The sequence below is a fragment of the Lynx canadensis genome, chromosome E1 (assembly GCF_007474595.2).
Source record: "Lynx canadensis isolate LIC74 chromosome E1, mLynCan4.pri.v2, whole genome shotgun sequence".
NCBI classification, from domain to species: Eukaryota; Metazoa; Chordata; class Mammalia; order Carnivora; family Felidae; genus Lynx; species Lynx canadensis.
This window is the reverse complement of record NC_044316.2, coordinates 23217889-23239410: the sequence shown is the minus strand read 5'-3', so window position 1 is coordinate 23239410 and position 21522 is coordinate 23217889. Positions and strand designations below refer to the sequence as shown.

At 36.7% G+C, this 21522-nt stretch overlaps 1 protein-coding gene across 15 annotated transcripts in view; it reads right to left on the bottom strand.

Annotated features, from left to right (window-relative positions):
• The window catches only part of SYNRG (synergin gamma), a 101453-nt gene that overhangs the window by 58911 nt on the left and 21020 nt on the right, over nucleotides 1-21522 (bottom strand). For 6 of the 15 annotated variants that reach the window (XR_003964506.1, XR_003964505.1, XM_030294663.1 and 3 more), the window contains exons 4-12: nucleotides 17638-17768; nucleotides 16893-16998; nucleotides 16245-16356; nucleotides 8378-8680; nucleotides 7235-7468; nucleotides 6248-6325; nucleotides 3126-3322; nucleotides 2303-2551; nucleotides 298-431 (exon numbers count right to left, since the gene is read on the bottom strand). Coding sequence is in view for 13 of the 15 variants with exons in the window: in XM_030294663.1 (XP_030150523.1) it covers nucleotides 298-431; nucleotides 2303-2551; nucleotides 3126-3322; nucleotides 6248-6325; nucleotides 7235-7468; nucleotides 8378-8680; nucleotides 16245-16356; nucleotides 16893-16998; nucleotides 17638-17768 (1544 nt within the window). In the remaining 2 variants the exon portion in view is untranslated. The remainder of the gene's footprint in view (nucleotides 1-297; nucleotides 432-2302; nucleotides 2552-3125; nucleotides 3323-6247; nucleotides 6326-7234; nucleotides 7469-8377; nucleotides 8681-16244; nucleotides 16357-16892; nucleotides 16999-17637; nucleotides 17769-21522) is intronic. The other 9 variants (XM_030294673.1, XM_030294674.1, XM_030294671.1 and 6 more) reach the window with 4 other exon arrangements.

The window sequence follows — 21522 nt, the reverse complement described above, 5'->3', positions numbered from 1 at the left end:
TAATCAGGTTTAGGACAGGCAAAAAAAAAAAAAAAAAAAAAAAATTAAATTAAATTAAAAAAATATATATATATATATATTAGCAAGCAGCTGTATACTGGGAGGAAATGGTGGTGCTCAATTGTTAGGTGGACTAAGGGGAGAAAAGTTTCAAAGGTACAAGTATGAATAACGAGGGAATAATCAAGGAAAGCATGAGAGTAAGAAGTCTTAATTTTTCTTACTTAGGCTTCTTACTATTGATGCCTCTTTCTCAATTATTAAATACAATGTTAACTATATTCAGCTCTTTTCTACCTGCTTCCATGCTGGGAATTACTTGTTTTTGAAGAAGCAGGCAACTCTTGGAAATCACTGAATGAATCATCAAGGGATCCTGACTTAGAAGCATCTTGAAAATCCTGGAAGTCGTCTTCTTCTGGTTTTACCACCTAGGTTTGTAGAGGACATTTAAATAGAAAGACTGAATTGATAAAATAGTAACTAACAAATTCATAACTGTCAACCTCAAAAATTACCTTTTAAATCTCCCCATTTAGGTACCTATATTAGGTAGGTGTGACTGCCTAAGTTTAGAAGAATGCACTTTAGGGGCGCCTGGGTGGCTTAATCGGTTAAGCATCCAACTTCAGCTCAAGTCATGATCTCTCAGTTCGAGGGTTCGAGCTCTGCGTCGGGCTATGTGCTGATACCTAGGAGTCTGGAGCCTGCTTCAGATTCTGTGTCTCCTTCTCTTTTTGCCCCTTCCCTGCTCATGCTCTCTCTCTCAAAAATAAATAAACATTAAAAAAAATAAAAAAAAAAAGAACGCACTTTAGATATAATACCAATTCAAGTATCTAGGACAAGAATCTGTCTTGAATTTTTAGATACTCTCTTGCACAAATTGTAAAAGACTGTTTAAAGAACTAATCTATACAATTTTTAAATAGACAAATTACATTTAATAGATTACTGCCATCTTTAAAAAAACATTTTATACATGATGTAAATTACATGAGTGATGCAAGCTTGTTATAATCCATCATGTGTATGTATAAAGTCAACAGTGAACACTGACTCCTAATCACATGATAGTTCATTTGTTTTATTAAAAAATGAGTTTATACTACACTGTTCCGCTCTTTAAAAAGATATAATAATATCTATAAAGTGGACTTTTCCACGTTGCACATGTAGTAGTTCATTCATTTTAATAATCAAATGTTTACCACTGTATTAATGAAGCAAATTTTATCTAACCTTCCTTTTTGTTAATGTTTATTTATTTATTTTGAGAGTGTGAGAGAGAGAGCATGAGTGGTAGAGGGGCAGAGAGAGAATCCCAGACTCTACACTCTCAGCTCAAACCCATGAACCATGAGATCATGACCTGAGCCAAAATCAAGAGCTGGACGCTTAACCAACTGAGCCACCCAGGTGCCCCATAACTTTCCTTCTTTTTTTTTTTAAATTTTTAAAATGTTTATTATTTAATTTTTGAGAGAGAGAGAGAGGGAAAGGGATAGAGAGAAAGACAGTGTAAGCAGGGGAGGGGCAGAGAGAGAGGGAGACACAAAATCTGAAGCAGGCTCTAGGCTCTGAGCTGTTAGCATAGCATAGCAAGACCCTGATGAGGGTCTTGAACTCACAAACCACAAGATCAAGACCTGAGCCGAAGTTGGATGCTTAACCGACTGAGCCACCCAGGAGCCCCTAACCTTCCTTCTTCTGATGGACATTAAGCTATTTATAACTGTTTACTCTAACAAACAATGCTATAACAAATATCTTTGCATATTTTTGCTAATTTAAGTTACTATTTCTGTAGGATAGATCCTTAATAGTGTGACTGCTAGGTCAGAAGATACAGACATTTAGAATTTAGGTCGCTATTACCAAACCTGCCTTCCAAAAAGGCTGTACCAACAAACTATTTTCCCCCACATTTTCACTAAACATTATGTTTTCTAAATTTTTTGCTAATCTGAGAAGTGAAAAATAAATGGAAGCATTTAAATTTCAGGTTTAGTAGCTTCCCCAAAAGACACAGTCTAGGAATTTAGTTAACCTTATTAAGCTTGATGTTTAAAACGTATATACTATAAGGAACTATAAACTTCTAGCCAAAATTCAAATCTCTTAAGGCTTAAGAAATTTTTTTTTAAATAATAAAAAATTAAATTTTGTATTATTTTAATACTGCCTAATTTTCACCTCCAATGTCCATCATAATACAGCAATCTTCTCTGCATCCTTGGAAAAAAGCTGCCCAGATTCACTTTCAGGGATTCTTTGGAATACATACAGCTTCTGCATTTACCTGATTTGCAGGGTAAGTTGGCATGAAGCCACTGGAAGCCTGGGCTGCAGCTCCCCCAACTGGTCCAACAAGGTTAATGCCCATGACCGGCTGTCCAAGGTTGAGGGGTATGGAGCCGGCAGGGCCTGAAGACATCCCAGTTGGCTGACTCACCGCAGCAGGCAAAGTCATAGGAAATCCACTTAAAGTTGGAACAGGAGCAGCTGGAAATTGGTTTAAAGCATCAGGACTCATGGCAGGAACACCTCTCTACACAGAGCAGAAGGAAAATGGAAACATTTTAGGGGACTGCAAACCACATACAGTCTAAATCCAGCAAAGAGAGACCTAAGTGTAAAATCTGTAATCCTGGTATGTTTCCACTTTGACTCCCAAAACTCATGAATTTGATATAAGAAAAGAACTTACAAGGTTAATGTAGACCTAGTATTAGGCAAAGAAATGGATGACATATAACAATTGTGGCAATGCACTCTCTGACACGTTTGGTTAATTCATTGTAATCAAATCATTTAAAGTGATTCTGTATTATGACAAAAATTGTTTTTAAACAAGGACTTCAAAAACATAAAGAGTCATTTCATCTATTACTAACTTTCAAGTTCATAAAGGATACAGTTAGGTCAGAGAATGTTAATATATTTAATAGTCTTTAAACAAAGGAACATTTTACTAGTATGTGCATGATGCAAACTGTACATTTTTGAAGTACTGTATCCTAAAAATAATCTAAACTTTAATATACAAGGAGTTCTACATGGTTGTAGTCAAAAGGATTTATATTGAAAAGTTATTTGATCTAACTTAAGAAACAGTCTCTTACCTGTGTTACCGCTATCATGGCGAGAACAGTATAAAGTTCTTCCTTAGTAAGTTTGCCAGGTGTAGTTCGATTAGCCAAGGCCCATATCTGTCCAAGAGTTTCCCTGGGCAGTCCAGATGACATCAGAATGGGATAAAGTTTAGCAGTATCTATTCCAGTTGGAGTCACTGTGATTTCTAAAATTTTCTTATAGGCATCTATCAAAGGAAAGACCAGATTACAAATGTAAACATATTATAAGTGATTGCTATTTTCTGTCGTCATTGTTGCTTATATAAGAATAATCTTGGGGTGCCTGGGTGGCTCAGTTTGTTAAGTGTCCTACTTTGAGTCAGGTCATAGTCTCATAGCTTGTGGGTTCAAGCCCCAAGTTGGGCTCTGTGCTGACATCTCACAGCCTAGAGCCTGCTTTGGATTCTGTGTCTCTGTCTCTCTCTGTCCCTTCCCTGCTCACACTCTGTCTCTCTCAAAAATAAACAAATATTAAAAAAATTTTTTTTAAAAAGAACAATCTTAGGTCAAACTGCTTTAATAGAACTGAAAATGTGTCAGGGTTTGAACTGCTATAAAGATCATTCAATTGGAAATATCCAATATAATTAGGGTCTGGAGCTTAGAAGACAGGATGGAGCGTGGTAAAATGAAGATCTGGGGCCAAAGGTCAGAGAAAGTAACAACACTAAAATGGAGGTGGTATAAACAGATGCTTTGGACTTTATTTTTAATGTTTATTTATTTATTCTGAGAGAGAGAGAGAAGAAAAATAGCTCAAGCAGGTGAGGGGAAGAGAGAGAGGGAGAGGGAGAAAGAATCCCAAGTAGGCACTGTGCTGCCACTGCAGAGCTCAACACAAGGCTCAGACTCACAAACCGTGAGATTGTGACCTGAGCTGAAATCAAGAGTCAGACGCTCAACCGACTGAGCCACCTAGGCACCCCTAGATGCTTTAAAAGACAAGTTGTAGAATAATGATGGTGGGAATAGTTTGAAAACAGTGGTGGGGAGGCAAGAATTATACCATCTATCTCCTGCCTCAGTCAGAGTCTGTGAGAGAAAACATCACTGGGTAAGGTGCTATGGGAATAGAGCCTTCAGAGAAAGGCAGTTTCAGTAAAGGTGAGAAAGCAGAATATGTTTGAAAAAAGGAAGGGACTGTTGGGAGTTTTTCCACAATAAAATGGGGTTTCCAAAGGACAAGTTGGGAAAGGCTATTAGAGACGAGGTTGTCATATAAAATTTAGGATGCCAATACTGCATGGGACACACTTCTGTACTAATTAATAATTTACTATTTACCTGAAATTCAAATTTAAATTTTTTAACGTTTGTTTATTTTTGAGAGATAGAAACAATCAGCATGTGAGCGGGAAAGGGGCAGAGAGAGAGGGAGACACAGAACCCAAAGTACGCTCCAGGCTCTCAGCTGTCAGCACAGAGCCCCACGCAGGGCTTGAACCCATGAATCGTGAGATCATGACCTGAGCTGAAGTCAGATGCTCAACCGACTGAGCCACCCAGGTGCCTCTACATCTAATATTTAAATATGGATTATAGGTCAGTAGGCTGGCCATAAGAACACATATTTTGGCTAGGAAACTATGTGTGCATGTATGTTCACAAGGAGGGTACAAAATGAATATAAGCTGGCAGAAAATGGACAGAACTCCAAAATTTACCAGATCTGGCTTTTTGTTTGTTTGGCTTGAAGACAGAGAAGAAGATGATGCAAATTATCTAATGGGCACTTGGAAGAAAACCTATTGTTTTTATGTATAGCTGAAGTCTCACAGGATTTGGGGAAATTAGCCTTTCAACTGAGTATGTGATAATGATGTAAAGTAGATATTACTGGTTTTTTTCCAAACAGAATTTCAGGGACCCTTGCATGACTTTTATTTAATCAAGCATAGAACTTTAGTCTAATGATCAATCTAGAAAACCAAAGATCTGATGAAAGTTACCTTTAGATTTCAAGGGGTTGGCAAAATAGAGCAAAATGAACAAGACACAATATATTAAAACTGATTAACATATGCTGCTGTAATAGTCATTACTGTATTCACATCAGCCATGGCTTAGACTATTTTCTGGTATCAACTAAATATTATCACAAAATATGCACCTTGGTGATTTTATTGGCTCAACAGTAATAATCTCTATAAAGAGAAAAGTAAACATCACCTCCCAATGTTGACTGAAAAAGATGCCACTTAGTCTTTCACTTCATATATTACATGATAAGTCATAAGAATAGATTTTTAGGGGCGCCTGGGTGGCTCAGTCGGTTAAGCGTCCGACTTCGCCCAGGTCATGATCTCACGGTCTGTGGGTTCGAGCCCCGCGTTGGGCTCTGTGCTGACAGCTCAGAGCCTGGAGCCCATTTCGGATTCTGTGTCTCCCTCTCTCTGCCCCTCCCCTGTTCATGCTCTGTCTCTCTCTGTCTCAAAAATAAATAAACATTAAAAAAAAAAAATTAAAAAAAAAAAAAAAGAATAGATTTTTAAAATATATAATCACCAAGAGTTCATAAAATTACATTAAATGTATTAATACTATTATTGGTAAGTTATTAATAATCTATGAAATAAATAATATCTTTTATTTATAATAATTTTTTTTTAATTTTAGAGAGCGCATACATGAAAGAGAGCATGTGCATGCATGAGCAAGAGAGAGAGGGAGAGAGAGAATCTCAAGCAGGCTCCACGCTCAGTGTGGAGCCTGACACAGGGCATGATCCCATGACCCTAGGGATCATGACCTGAGCCAATATCAAGAGTTGGACATTCAACCAACTGAGCCATCCAGGCACCCCAATAACCATATCTTTTAAAGCATGGTAAATCTAGGTAAAGCTTTTAGAAATAAAAGTCTATGATGGTCAATAAAACATTAAAGCAAAACATTTCTCCTACATTTATATAACCATTTCACCTATAAGGCTGTCTTAAATACTGGATCCTTTTCAATTTTCTGTACTCTTTCAGAAAAGAATAAACAAGAAAAAAGTAAAAATTTCTTCTGCATATTTTGTAATCACAACAGTAAATATTCACAACTACGTTTTCAACATCTGAAGCAAAATATCCAGATGGGAATCCTAGACAAAGTAGCTTTTTTACCTGGAACCAAACTCTCATTGTAAATCCAAGGCGGCATTCTGGGCTGAACAGGATCCTGTGAGGGAAATACTCCCACACCTAGAAGATAAGAAACATTATTTAATGTACATAACAGTCCATGCAGAAGATGGGGAAACAGAGTCACTGTTTTTTATAAGAGCGCTGGCTGGAGATACTAAAAAAAAGTCACCAATACAATGAAAATATTTGGTTTCTAAATTTCTCTTGTACGTTAACTATGCCCTAAAGAGTAAACAAAAAAAAACCCCTAAGATGTTCCAAATCAATATTCTGAATCATACAAGGCTTGCACCATTTCATGTGTATTACAAATTAAAGAAGAAAACATGACAGCTGGTGGTTTAAAAATTACCTATGTAAAAAAATGTAATTGCTCAAGCTTTACCTGCAGCTTTTAATAATATTTCTTTGTACAGTCTGACTTTTTTCCACCTGAATATGACACTGCTGCCTTGGATGTATAGGATTTTTTTATTCTGTTCAGTAAAATATCCTCCAAAAGTTTGCCTCCTAGGCTGCCCAAATTCTAATTCATCTCTGCAAGCTAAGTTTATAAAAATTTGGACCTTTTAGGCAGCAGTGTGTATGATTTATTTCACAGAAGCAAAATCATATTCTCATTGGTGACTTTTCCAGTTAAATTTTAACTTTCAACCCTCATGGAAGAATAGAAAGTGTAAGAAAGGAAAAAGCTTTTATAAAATAAAAGGAAAAGAAATTTTAAATCAGGAATAATTCTGATTAAAAAAACTGGTTATCAAACATTTTTAAAAGGAATAACTGCGGAAAGAATTCAGAGCAAAATCGTAGGGGTTAATTGGAGAAAGGAATGCATTAAAAATATTTTAAGCACAATACTGATTAGCAAAAATCAAGCAGCATTCATTTTAAGATTAATGCTTAAGGTGTTAGCATTTGAGCGATATTTGGTTAAATAAACTTCGGCTGAATATTTCATGAGCTCACCACTCTCTTCAATGGATAGGTTTTGGTCTGAAGTCTTTTCTGCCTCTGCAATGGTGGTACCACTTACACGTCCATCTATAGCACCCCCGTTTTTGGCCGTTAAACTGGGATGGTTCTTACTGCAACCTGGGCCTAGGGCTTTGTGACCAACGTCAGAGGTATTTAATTTAATTTGTTCCTGCCCAGATGAACTTATATCACAAGATACTAGGAGCTTCTCCTCCAAGGAAGGGCCTAAACAAACAGCATGAAGGGTTATTTGTATATAATTGCAAATTTCTGATTTTTTTCAATCATCCATTTCCACCCCCAGGTTCTAAAGGGTAGACCCTGCCACACATAATGTAGATTTTTGAAATAATCCAATCACTACACACTTGTATAGGACCTGAAAGGCTTTAGAGAGTTTAGAGAACTTAAAACATCATTACCTACTTTGGTTCTCAGGAATTCTGTAAGCCAGCAGGTCGAACGGTATAGTGGAAGGAGTACTACCTTAGAAATCTGGTGACTTATACCAGAGAGAGACACTTCCCCTCACGGCTGGGGAGGCCCCTGACCAGTAACATCACCTCTGGGTCTGTTTCTACGTCTGCCAACTGAGGAAGTTCGGACTAAGTCCATATCTGCTACGATCTTTCTCAGCACAATGTCTCAAGAAGCAGTGTATTAGTGCCTCCCATCCCCTTTAGTTCACAAGTGATACACCTGAGGTTCAGTTTCAAAATTTGTCCAAGGACACACTGACAATAAATGGAGAACCAGGCATCTGACCCCCAAGTGTTCTACCACTGAACCAGAGAGCACTTTCTAAAGCAACTCTTCTTGGCTCGTTACTCTGAACAAAATATTGGTGATTTTCCCAAACAAGAGAAATCTCATGTAGAAATCAGTTTGCTTTTAAAGTTCGAAAGTGATTTAAATAGCTCCTAATTTAGGAGCCAAAGTTTTAAATCATTTTTCCAGAATGTGAAGCTCCCAGAATTAAAAAATCGATATTCTTATTTTGGTGAATTTCAATAGTACTAATATATTCCAGTACACATTTCCTTACCAACATCAGTGTATTACTCTACTTATATAAGAGAAGTAAATTATCCTAGATTATTTTAAGAATACTTTCATTAACATTCTAGGAGTTACCTGCTTTCTGTACATTGTATGAGGCTGCAGCAGTAGAGAAAGAAGGAATTTGCCCAGGGACACCATGTAAGGCAAAAGACACTGGAATCTGACCTGGAGGGAGAGGCTGTGCTCCAGCCTTCTGTGTATGCAACTGGCCAAATGGGGTGGTGGGATGGAAAGACTGAAAAGGCTGGGAAGTGGAAGAAGGACCACATGTGGGAACTTCAACGGGCCCCTGCATAAAGTCACTGAATTCTTCTTCATCAAGAAAGGCAGGTGATGGGGAGACAGTTTTAGTAGAATGAGATGGTGTGGGATAATCTGCAAAACGGAAAATGGCAATGAAACACACGGAAATGAAAATCAACAAGGAAAAAGAAATTAAGATGCAGTACAATCCCAAAAGAATATACTGAAACATGAATAACAGAAGTGAACAAGAAATAACATGTAATGACAGCCAAATGGAATTATTAAGTGAATGAAAAACACTTTGATGGCTATTTACACATAATTCATTTCTTTTCAAAAAGCAGTTTTATAGCTATTTTGCATTTTGTTCAAAAACAGAAAAATGTAAAACTCAAAACTTCTTTACTTCTTTTATTAGGTTAATACCACTTTTTTCCTCTGAGACCACTAATAATTTACATGAAAGTAGTGATTACTTTTTTTTTTTTTAAGTGGTGATTACTTTTGACACCCAAGTGATCTGTTGCATAATATCCTCTCAACCAATATGTTCCATATATTAGAAAATCTACCTATATGTTGCTGAATATGTTTTGGACAAATATATACTCTGATGATTAATTATGCCAGTCAGAAACAATGTATGATACATACTTGTCTTTTTTGATGTATCATGACTAATCCATACACTTTGCATATGTAGTTCACATCAGTGAAGTTACCACATGAGGAATGAAAATTACTAAAGAATATTACACACATTACCAAGGTGATATTATAAAAAGCATCAAAATCAGGATGCCATAAAGAGCTAAATCAAACAACTCAACAGTCCTTTTAAGAAAGTAAACCCTGACTGAGGACTATGTTTAAAAGATCTTTGGCTCTAATGTCTATCAACATCATTGGGGCTTTTTACTGTTAAATGTGAGATTTACTTATGTAATAAACCTTCTCTACAGGGGCATCATTTAACAATATCATTTTTGCTTCTTCATATTCTTTTTTAAAAATCCACAAAATTTAAATAAAGCAACTTTAAAAAACTAGAGTCACATAGAGGGGTGCCTGGGGTGGCTCAGTCAGTTAGGCGTCCAACTCTTGATTTCGGCTCAGGTCACGATCTCGCGGTTCATGAGATCCAGCCATGAGATCCCCCCTCCCCCACCCCTCCCCACCTCCGTCAGGCTCTGCAGTGACAGTGTGGAGCCTGTTTGGGATTCTCTCTCTCTACCTCTTTCTTAAGATAAATAAATAAACATTTAAAAACTAATACATAAAAACTAGAGTTACACATAGGCAGATAAAGGTAACATCATCCCTATCTCCATCTCTGTCCTTCCATCATCTACATCCAGATTCAAACTGAACTAAGTACCTCTCAATCTGCCCTTTTTATTACTGTTGAGGTACAGCTAACACATAACATTATAGTTTCAGGTGCACAACACAGTGATTCGATATTAGTACACACTGTGAGATGATCACCACAGTCTCATTACCATTTCACCAAAGTTACAAAAAAATTTTCCCCTCATGAGAACTTTAAGCCAACTTTCAAATATGCATTACGATATTATTGACTACAGTTCCCATGCTGTACCTTACAACCCCATGACTTATTTTTTCTTTTGTTTAATTTTTAATTTTTTATTATTTTTTAAATTTACATCCTAATTAGTTAGCATATAGTGCAACAATGATTTCAGTAGTAGATTCCTTAGTGCCCCTTACCCATTTAGCCCATCCCCCCTCCCACACCCCCTCCTGTAACCCTGTTTGTTCTCCATATTTATGAGTCTTTTATGTTTTATCCCCCTCCTTGTTTTTATATTATTTTTGTTTCCCTTCCCTTATGTTCATGTGTTTTGTCTCTTAAAGTTCTCATATGAGTGAAGTCATATAATATTTGTCTTTCTCTAATTTCACTTAGCATAATACCCTCCAGTTCCATCCACGTAGTTGCAAATGGCAAAATTTCATTCTTTTTGATTGCCAAGTAATACTCCATTATATATACATACCACATCTTATTTACCCATGACTTATTTTATAATTGGAAGTTTGAACCTCTTGACTATCTTCACCCATTTCACCCACCTCCCCACTCCACCCTGGCAACTACCATTCTATTATATTTTTCTGTTTTGTTTTGTTTTTTTTCAGATTCCACATACAAGTGAAATCATATGGGATTTCTTTCTCTGTCTGACTTATTTTACTAAGTCTAATACCCTCAAGATCTATCTACATTGTTGCAAATGGCAAGATTCCATTCTTTTTTATGGCTGAGTAGTATTCCGTTGTATACATATACCACATCTTCTTTACCCATTCATTCATCAAGGTACACATAGGTTGCCCCCACACCTTGGCCCCATACCTTGGCTAAATAATGATGCAATGAGCATAGGGGTGAGTATATTTTTTTGTCAGTGTTTTCATTTTCTTTGGATAAATATCCACTTGTGGAATTGCTGGATCATATGGTAGCTCTATTTTTAAGTTTTTGAGGAACCTCCATGCTGTTTTCCACAGTGGTTGCACCAACTTATATCCCCACCAACAATGCGTGAGGGTTCCCTTTTCTCCACATCCTTGCCAATACTTGTTGTTTCTTGTCTTTTTGATACCAGCCATTCTAACAGGTATAAAGTGGTATCTCATTGTGGTTTGCAATGTGATTTGCATTTCCCTAATGATTAGTGATGTTGAACATCTTTTCATGTGCCTGTTGAACATCTGTATGTCTTCTTTGGCAAAATGTTTATTCAGATCCTCTGTCCATTTTTTTCCATTAGATTTTTTTTGCTATTGAGTTGTAGTTCTTTTATATTTTGGGTATCAGCCCTTATGGATCTATGATTTGCAAATTATTTTCTCCCACCCAGCTGGTTGCCTTTTTATTTTGTTGATGGTTTCCTTTGCTGTGCAGAAGCTTTTTAATTTGATACAGTCCCATTCTTTAAAAAGATTTTTTAAAGCTGGGGTGCCTGGGTGGCTCAGTCGGTTAAGCGTCTGACTTCGGTTCAGGTCATGATCTCACGGTCCGTGAGTTCGAGCCCCACGTTGGGCTCTGTGCTGACAGCTCAGAGCCTGGAGCCTGCTTCAGATTCTGTGTCTCCCTCTCTCTCTGACCCTCCCCCATTCATGTTCCATCTCTCTCTGTCTCAAAAATAAATAAACATTAAAAAAAATTTAAAAAAAAAAAAGATTTTTTAAAGTAATCTCTACACCCAATGTGGGGCTCAAACTCACAATCCCGAGATCAAGAGTCATATGCTCCACTGACTGAGACAGCCAGGTGCCCCAAGTCACTTGTTTATTTTTGCTTTTGTTGCCTTTGATTTTGGAATCAGGTCCAAAAAAATATGGCCAAAACCAACATCAAAGACCTTATTGCCTATGTTTTCATTGAAGAGTTCTATGGTTTCAGGTCTTACATTCAAGTCTTTAATATATGTTGAGTTAATTTCTGTGTATGGTGTGAAACAGTGCTCTAGTTTCATTCTTTTGCATGGGCTGTTCAGTTTTCTCAACACTGTTTATTGAACAGACTGTACTTTCCCCATTGTGTGTTCTTGCTTCCTTTGTCATAAATTAATTGACCATGTACAGTTGGATTTAATTCTCTGGGCTCTCTATTCTGTTCCACTGATCTATGTTTCCATTTTTATGCCAATATCATACTGTTTTGATTACCACAGCTCTTTGATATAGTTTGAAATCAGGGTACATCACGCTTTGAGCTTTCTTTCTTAAGACTGTTTTGGCTATTCAAGGTCTTTCGTGGTTCTATACACATTTTAGGATGGTTCTATTTTTGTGAAAAATGCCACTGGAATTTGATAGGAATTGCACTGAATCTGTTGAATGCTTTGGGAGACATTTTTAACAAAATTAATTCTTCCAATTCATGAGCACAAAAACATCTTTCCTTTTTTTGTATGTGTCTTCCTTAATTTCTTTCATCAATGTCTTAAAGTTTTTAGCATACAGGTCTTTCATCTCGTTGGTTAAATTTATTACCATTTTTATTACTATTTAATTCTATTTGATTCAAGGGTAAATGAAACTGTTCTCTTAATTTCTCTGATAGTTTGCTCTTAGTATATATAAGCGCAACAGATTTTTGCATGTTGACTTTGTACCCTATAACTTCATTGAATTCGTTTACCTGTTCTAACATTCTTTTGGTAGTCTTTAGGGTTTTCTATATGTAAAGCTTTTTCACATTTTTAACTACTTTAAGTTGTTTTAACATTCATGAAAGTCTAATGTCACAGAAGTAGTCTTTTTTTAAAAAGGTTCTCATCTGCCAGACTTCAAGCTGTATTACAAAGCTGTAATCATTAAGACAGTATGGTACTGGCACAAAAACAGACACTCAGATCAGTGGAACAGAATAGAGAACCCAGAAATGGACCCACAAATGTATGGCCAACTAATCTTTGACAAAGCAGGAAAGAATATCCAATGGAATAAAGACAGTCTCTTCAGCAAGTGGTGCTGGGAAAACTGGACAGCAACATGCACAAAAATGAAGCTGGACCACTTTCTTATACCATCCACAAAAATAAACTCAAAATGGATGAAAGACCTAAATGTAAGACAGGAAGCTACCAAAGTCCTTGAGGAGAAAGCAGGCAAAAACCTCTTTGACCTTGGCCACAGCAACTTCTTACCCAACACATCTCCAGAGGCAAGGGACACAAAAGCAAAAATGAATTTTGGGACCTCATCAAAACAAAAAGCTGCTGCACAGCAAAGGAAACAATCAGCAAAACTAAAAGGCAATCAACGGAATGGGAGAAGATATTTGCAAACGACATATCAGATAAAGGGTTAGTATCCAAAATCTATGGAGAACTGATCAAACTCAACACCCAAAAACCAATCCAGTGAAGAAATGGGCAAAAGACATGAATAAACACTTCTCCAAAGAAGACATCCAGATGGCCAACTGACCCATGAAAAAATGCTCAATGTCACTCATCATCAGGGAAATACAGATCAAAACCACAATGAGATACCACCTCACACCGGTCAGAATGGCTAACATTAACAACTCAGGCAACAACAGATGTTGGTGAGGATACAGAGAAAGAGGATCTCTTTTGCACTGCTGATGGGAATGCAAACTGGTGCAGCCACTCTGGAAAACAGTATGGAGGTTCCTCAAAAAATTAAAAATAGAACTACCCTACGACCTAGCAATTGCACTAGTAGGTATTTGTCCAAGGGATACAGGTGTGCTGTTTCAAAGGGGCACATGCAGCCCAATGTTTATAGCAGCACTATCAACAATAGCCAAAGTATAGAAAGAACCTAAATGTCCATCGATGGATGAATGGATAAAGATAATGTGGTATATATATACAGTGGAGTTTTACTCGGCAATCAAAAAGAATGAAATCTTGCCATTTGCAACCATGTGGATGGAACTAGAGGGTGTTATGCTAAGCGAAATTAGTCAGAGAAAGACAAATACCATATGGCTTCACTCAAATGAGGACTTTAAGATACAAAACAGATGAATATAAGGGAAGGAAAGCAAAAATATAAAAACAGGGAGGGGGACAAAACATACGAGACTCTTAAATATGGAGAACAAACAGAGGGTTACTGGAAAGGCTGTGGAAGGGAGGATGAGATAAATGGGTAAGGGGCACTAAGGAATCTACTCCTTAAATCATCATTGCACTATATGCTAACTTGGATGTAAATTAAAAAAAAAAAAAAGGTTCTTATCTGAAAAATGGGAATACTACATGCTTCTCTTTCAGATCCATGAAATAGAACCTTTAATGCTTCCAGGTAATGCAAAATGAGTATCCAAAATTAATTAATTTTGTTAAAAAAAAAAAAAAAGCTATGATCCAATGAATTCCAACCCTTCCCAATAATGGTTAGGAGAGTGTGGATTTAAGCTCTCAATTTGGGTTCTCAGAGCAGCACTGGTAGAAAACAGCAGTAATGGAAAACTAAGAGCTACTATGAGTATTAAAAAAAAAAAATTATGTTTATTTATTTTGAGGGACAGAGAGACAGAGTACAAGCAGGGGAGGGTCAGAGAGAGAAGGAGACACAGAATCTGAAGTAGGCTCCAGGATCTCAGCTGTCAGCACAGAGCCCGACACAGGGCTCCAACTCACAAACTGTGAGATCATGACCTGAGCTGAAGTCGGACGCTCAACCAACTGAGCCACCCAGGTGGCCCTACTATGAGTATTTTTTAAATGGATCCTACTTAATAAGCAATAAGGCTGCAAAGGCTAAATAAATGTTTCTTTGCATTTGACTGGAATTATGTTAATCCTACGTGGTACATATTTTGGCTTATAAACTCTCACAGTTATATATGTGATAAGTACAAAATTATGTGATAATTTGTATAGTCAATATTTTATGATATGGGGGGGAGATTAAAAGATGACTTTGGTGGGTAAAAGGCTGGAAACTCTTTTTATATACTTTAGGCCTAGGTTAAAGTCTCTAACTGGAGAAACTCTGGAAACTTCTTGGGTTTGCTTCAGAAAACTATTTTTTTGGATAAGAAGCAACTAACTGCATGTATGTTGACTGAACTCATGAGTCTATTTAAATATCAAAACACCAATTTATTATTTAACAATGAGATTGTTAAACTACACCTAGTTGTCCAAAAAGGTCATTCTCTATGGTCAGAACATGCCCTAACAATGACCACTCCTGTCTTCTCCTTCTTCTAAGTTCCACGCAGGGTTCAGTTTCAGCATTCCAAAATCTATTTTTAAATTACTTCTTGACTGGCTTATTCAGCTTAAAATTTTCATTTTTACTTATGTTTTTCCTCTCTGAACTCAATCTGATTCCTAATATCCATTCTCTTTTCAATCTTGCTGTATATTTTACTTTGCATCCGAGTATATAATCTAACAAGTGAAATTAATAGGACAGAGTTAAAGCTGTCCCAGAAAGTCAAGAACTGGTTACTGTGCCAATATTAGATTATTCCCTCCTGATCCCATCTATAAAAGGTACTACAATATAAGGGTTTAGGATAAAATTTATTAATGTAATATATGCCAGTAGAAAAAAGTACTCGGTTGGCTGAATGATTTGACAACTCTTCACCTATTAATGATATGTTATTCTTAACCCCCTGTAAATTTTAAACATCCAAATCTTCACTTAGCTTGAAGGATTAGATGAGCACTGACATAATACCCACACATACTGGTCAATTAAACACACAGAAAATCACCTTCCAATGAAAGAAAAAAGTTTTTTTAAGTTTTATTTATTTTGAGAGAGAAAGAGAACACATGTGTGCATGAACGGGAGGGGTGGAGAGAGCGAATCCCCAGCAGGCTCTGCACTGCCAGCGCAAAGCCTGATGTGGGACTCAAACTCACGAACCTTGAGATCATGACCTGAGCTGAAACCAAGAGCCAGATGGTTAACTGACTGGGCCACCCAAGCGCCTCCAAAATAAAATAAAAAAAAAATTTTTTTTAACGTTTATTCATTTTTGAAAGACAGAGAGAAACGGAGCACGAGCCGGAGAGGGGCAGAGAGAGGGAGACAGAATCCGAAGCAGGCTCCCGGCTCTGAGCTGTCAGCACAGATTATGACCTGAGCCGAAATCGGACGCTCAACAGATTGAGCCACCCAGGTGCCCCTCCAAAAGAAAATTTTAAATTAAAATTACCTGGTTTCTTAGGGTGCGATGCTGGAGTAGGATGCATTTTAGCATCTCTGGAAAACCCATCTAAGTTTCCTTTTATGGCTTCCAAAGCATCATCTCTACTCTTCTCTCCTGTCTAGAAGACAATAAATGTATGGATATATCTTCACTTATGTCTCACTTCATCCTAGATCCTCCCAAATTAAAAGTACAGAGATTGGTCTATTTTCAAAATTTTTACCGCATACTTCTGATAGGGAATTCTCTGAATCAGAAAAACGCTGGTACGTGTTATAAGTATACCAAAGGCATAAAACAACACTATAAAATACAAAAAATATTAAAAGGTCCATTTATAAATACTTCAGGATACAACTGATATTAAGTATCCTGAATTAATTAATATCAAGATCCATGATTAACCTTCCCAAGAAAAGATCACAAACACCAGTGGTAGTAAAAAGGAGTTGAGAAGATGATGGTTGATAGCCCACCCTCCTCAACCATACAGCGTCTTATAAGAAAAGGAGAATTCTTCACTTGTGGAATCAGATAAAGCAAAATCAACCAACCACAGCATAAGCTTGGCCTTCTGCCCCAGTGACAGAATCCACTGAATGAGCATGAGGCACATGCAAGGCGTGTGTGCGCTGTGGCAGTGGAAAAGATTACCTTGGGTTTCACACTACTCAAAAGCCTGAGCTTTTGCTTCTGCTCTTCAAACTGGCGTCTTTTTCTTTCTTCTTCTAAGAGCTTCTGTTGCTGTTCAAATCGTTTTCTGAAGGAAAAGCAACATAGTAAAGAACTAACTGCAGGGGCATTATCAATTGTGTTCTATTCATACTTCTAACAGTTTCAGCAGTATTGCCTTACATTTCTAGAACTAACAACTTCATCGCTAATTAGATCTAATTTCCTTATGACAATACTATTTCCCCAATATGTTAATTTCAAAATATATGAAAGGTGTCCAAAAAAATATATGCTTAAATTATAGACATGAATTTATTCCTTGTCTAATTTGGAAGGGGAAGAGACAAATCTTTTGCATTCAAATGTAATCTCAAAAAACAGGCAAGTAGACAAAAAAGAAAACTCCAACTTGGGAAGGCAGTGTCTCACAGGAGAAAGAACAATGCTTTGGGCATCAGAAAGTCTACATTTGCTAGTAATTGTGTAATCTGGCCTGACAAAGTCGCTTCATTTCTCCGAACTGCACTTTCTCTAGATGTAAAATTAGAGAATGAGAGGCTCTCTAACGTCTGTCCTTGCTTAAAACTTATATATAATGAAGTATTTCACGAATCTTAAAGGTAACATGACGGTTTGGGCTTCAAATGTGCATTAGAAACCATGGGACTGTTCCTAAAATAACTGCTATCATGTGTCCTCAGGTTTGAATCCCGAGGTCTCTTACTGCTGCTCTTCAGCGAACTGCTTCTGCATGTCTGGGGTGTACTGTGGGCCCGGGGGACGCATTCCCAGGAACGGTGTTTGTCCAAGGTAAGGCATTCCTGCTGCTGGCATTGGCCCCATTGGTATCCCTGCCTGAAAGAAACAAAGGCTTAGAAAATACAATTCTTCCTCTTAATTATTACAAAGAAAAACTATAACTTCCATAAATTCTTTCTTAATATTTTTATTAACGAACTATAGGACTTTCTTAAACAATAGAGTCAAAAAACACAGGCAAAAAATGTAAAGTTCCCCTTACTATCTCACCCCTTTCATTTCCTTCATTGTCTGAGATGTGACCACTGCTAACAGTCTGAGGGTGTGTGTGCACGGAAGCACACGTGCACACACGAGATATATTCTACTCTTTGAAAAGAGGTATCATATCTTACCTGTCTTTGTATTTTCCAGCAATAGGTAAGAGGCTGGCATACAGTAGTTAATCCAAAAATGAGATTAAAACATGCTTTTCTGATATGCATGATAGGATAATGAATATTTTGATGTTCAGTATCACAGGCCTGATGGCCAAACTTATACAGAAAATAAAATATATTTAATCAGTAATAACTTACATACTAATACCACAGTATAAAGTTTACTCAAGTGTCTGGAAGTAAAAATAGTATCACACTATAGCTAATCACAAAATCTAATAATAATGATGATGGCACTGATAAGAATGATAATGAATAATTTATACTGAGTGGAAATTCTCCTATGCCTCAGCCTTCTCCTTGAAAGGCTCCCCTTCTGTTCCCTAATTGAAATATGGCTATCCCTGGAAGCCCTCTTATCTGGAGATTGCTGCTTCTCTTCCACATTTCCTGTAAAAGGGGAATATTTCTCCTTGTGTCTTCTAAACCTATCCTCTCTTCCTTCAAAAACCTGACTGCATGCATCCAGCTATGTTAGTTGCCCAGATTGCCTAGTCTATGATTCCAGGATTCTTTCAGTTATAGTGAGTGAAGAATGTGTTTGCAATAAAGTGCAACTCCCCTACTTATATAAAATTAATGTAAACCACCAAAAGTTAAATTACCTTAAGGTAAAGATTATATTCACACTATTGGATTTAATATATTCAGACTTTCATCAATTCATTTTTAGTGAAGTGTTTTTTTTTAACAAGACTAAGATATCAAAATTAAAAAAATTTTTTAACATTTATTTATTTCTGAGAGACAGAGAGAGATAGAGCACAAGCAGGGGAGGAGCAGAGAGAGAGGGAGACACAGAATCCAAAGCAGGCTCCAGGCTCCGAGCTATCAGCACAGAGCCCGACACGGAGCTTGAACTCACAGACCGCGAGATCATGACCTGAGCTGAAGTCAGCCACCCAACCGACTGAGCCACCCATGCACCCCTAAGATATCAATTTTAATCTAACAATGTTTGTTGAAGAAATCCTGTTAAGTGTTTCCCTCAAAATATTTATTTTAGAAATTATCAAAAATACCACCATGGGGTATCTGGGTGGCTAAGTCAGTTAAGCATCTGACTTTGGCTCAGGTCATGATCTCACAGGTCATGGGTTCAAGCCCTGCGTTGTGCTCTGTGCTGACAGCTCAGAGCCTGGAGCCTGTTTTGGATTCTATGTCTCTCTCTCTCTCTCTCTCTCTCTCTCTCTCTCTGCCCCTCCCCTGCTTATAATCTCTCTCTTTCTCTCTCTCTCTCTCAAAAATAAACATTGAAAAAAAAACTTAAAAAATGTCACCTCATACTGAATCTTGAAAAAAGTGCACCTCCCTGTAATAGCAGAGGATTGGAGATTACAAATAATATAGGTAAAGCACTTAGAGCACTGTGTAGCATATATGAGTAAATAGCAGCTATTATAATTATTAAAAGTTACTGACAACAAAGAAGTACTCTCTCAAAAACAATAATGATCCCATTTTTTTCCCGGAACAAAATAAGATTCTGCAAGCAAATACAGAATTAAGAATTAAGATAAGAAAAATGAACACTTAACAGTTATAATATAGGTATCATTTTATTGTGTTCATGCCATATGCCAGCTATAGAATTAGGCATTTACATACATTATTCTCAATATACGTAAGATCCTTAGAGTTAGAGAATTTCTGATAATGATCAACAAGAATATCTTATTAATAAGAATGTCTTATTAATAACACTAATGAAGCCCCTACTATGTCCCAGGGATCTTCTAAGGGTTTTATGTATATTAATTAACTTAATCCTTATAACAAACCTATGCAGTAGGTGCTACTATTATTCTCATTTTACAGATGAGGAAACGGAAGTACAAAAGAGTTAACTACCTTACTTACTGCTTGTAAGTGACAGAGCCAAGATTAGAAACAGGCAGCTTCTGGTTCCAAAGTGCATATTCTCCATCATTATGTTACGCTGCCTCTCCAATTACCAACAACAACCACAGATTCAGACTTAAAACAAATTTTAATCTGTTTTTGTGTCTATTCATATGCTTAGGCATATACCTGCTCAATGAATAGTAGTAGCTTGGAAGCCTTATGAATGGCTTTAGGACTTTACAATAGGAGTTATAAGTAATACATATTACTTAATTACTAACACTCTCTATTGTAAATCTTGAGTGGGGATGGCAATGTATACTTACGTTTAATCACAGCGTGGTTCTCCTGGTGCTAAAAATTAGCACCATAGTCCTAGGACTACATTTTTTTTTCTAGCTTTATTTAAATAAAATAATTTATTTTATTTTTTACTTTTTCCAGCTTTACTGAGCTACAGTTGATATAACACTGTAATTTTAAGGTATGCAGCCTATTGATTTGATACACTTATATACTGCAAAATGATTACCACCACAGCATTAACGAATATCTCCATCATGTCACATAATCACCATTTCTTTTTTGTGGTGAGGGATTAAGTTCCTTTTTAAATTGACTTCATTTACCCAAGGCACATAAAATGCAAAAGAAACCACTCAACTCATACAGACTAACAGACCAGATATTCCACAAAAATAATAAAGAATAAAAGAAGGAAAGGTATTATACACTTTGCCTTCCTATTTAGAAAATTCTGTTCTTCAAGAAGATTCAAACTTGCTAAATGGCATTTTGTCTTTTTCGAATTCCTGAAAAGTTAGTTTGTACATTCATACAGTCTAATTCTTTTAAAATCTAGATAAACCTAAAGGTTAAGAAATACTAATCATTAGTTATATGCTGGGTGAATGACAGGACAAAAGAAATAACTCAGAAATCTGAGATACATCCAATCAACTGCTAAAGACATTCAAGATAAAGAAGTTCACTCCCAAGATGAAGAATATTGAAGGCTACTGAAGATTTGAGTGACTGGAGAGATATCACAGACCAAAAAAGTTAAAAATGTCAGTTTCAATAAAAATCCCAGCAGATTTTATGTGGAATTTGACAAGCTGATCTTAAAACTTATCATGAAGAGGAAAGAACCATGAATAGCTATAATTCTTTAAAAGAAGAACAAGGAGGATCCACACTAGCAGATATCAAGGCTTATCTTAGGCTAGATTAGGAGACTAAGATACTTATTGATGCAGGGACAGACAGAAATAGCAATGGGACAAACAGAAGAGCTCAGAAACTAATCCAAAGCATATCAAGAAATTGGATAGTACAGCATTTTGGAAATCAATGAGTAAAGAATGGGATATTGATAAATGATTTGGAGAAAACTGGCTACTCAAATGGAAAATAATAAAATTAGACCTTTAGACTCACATATCTGATAGCACAGAACAATTCCAGGTTGATTTAGTAAGAAGAATAATATTATGATCGCAGGGTACGACTAGGTCTAATGAGGCACACAAGAGATCAGACCATAAAAGAAATGATTTAGGGGC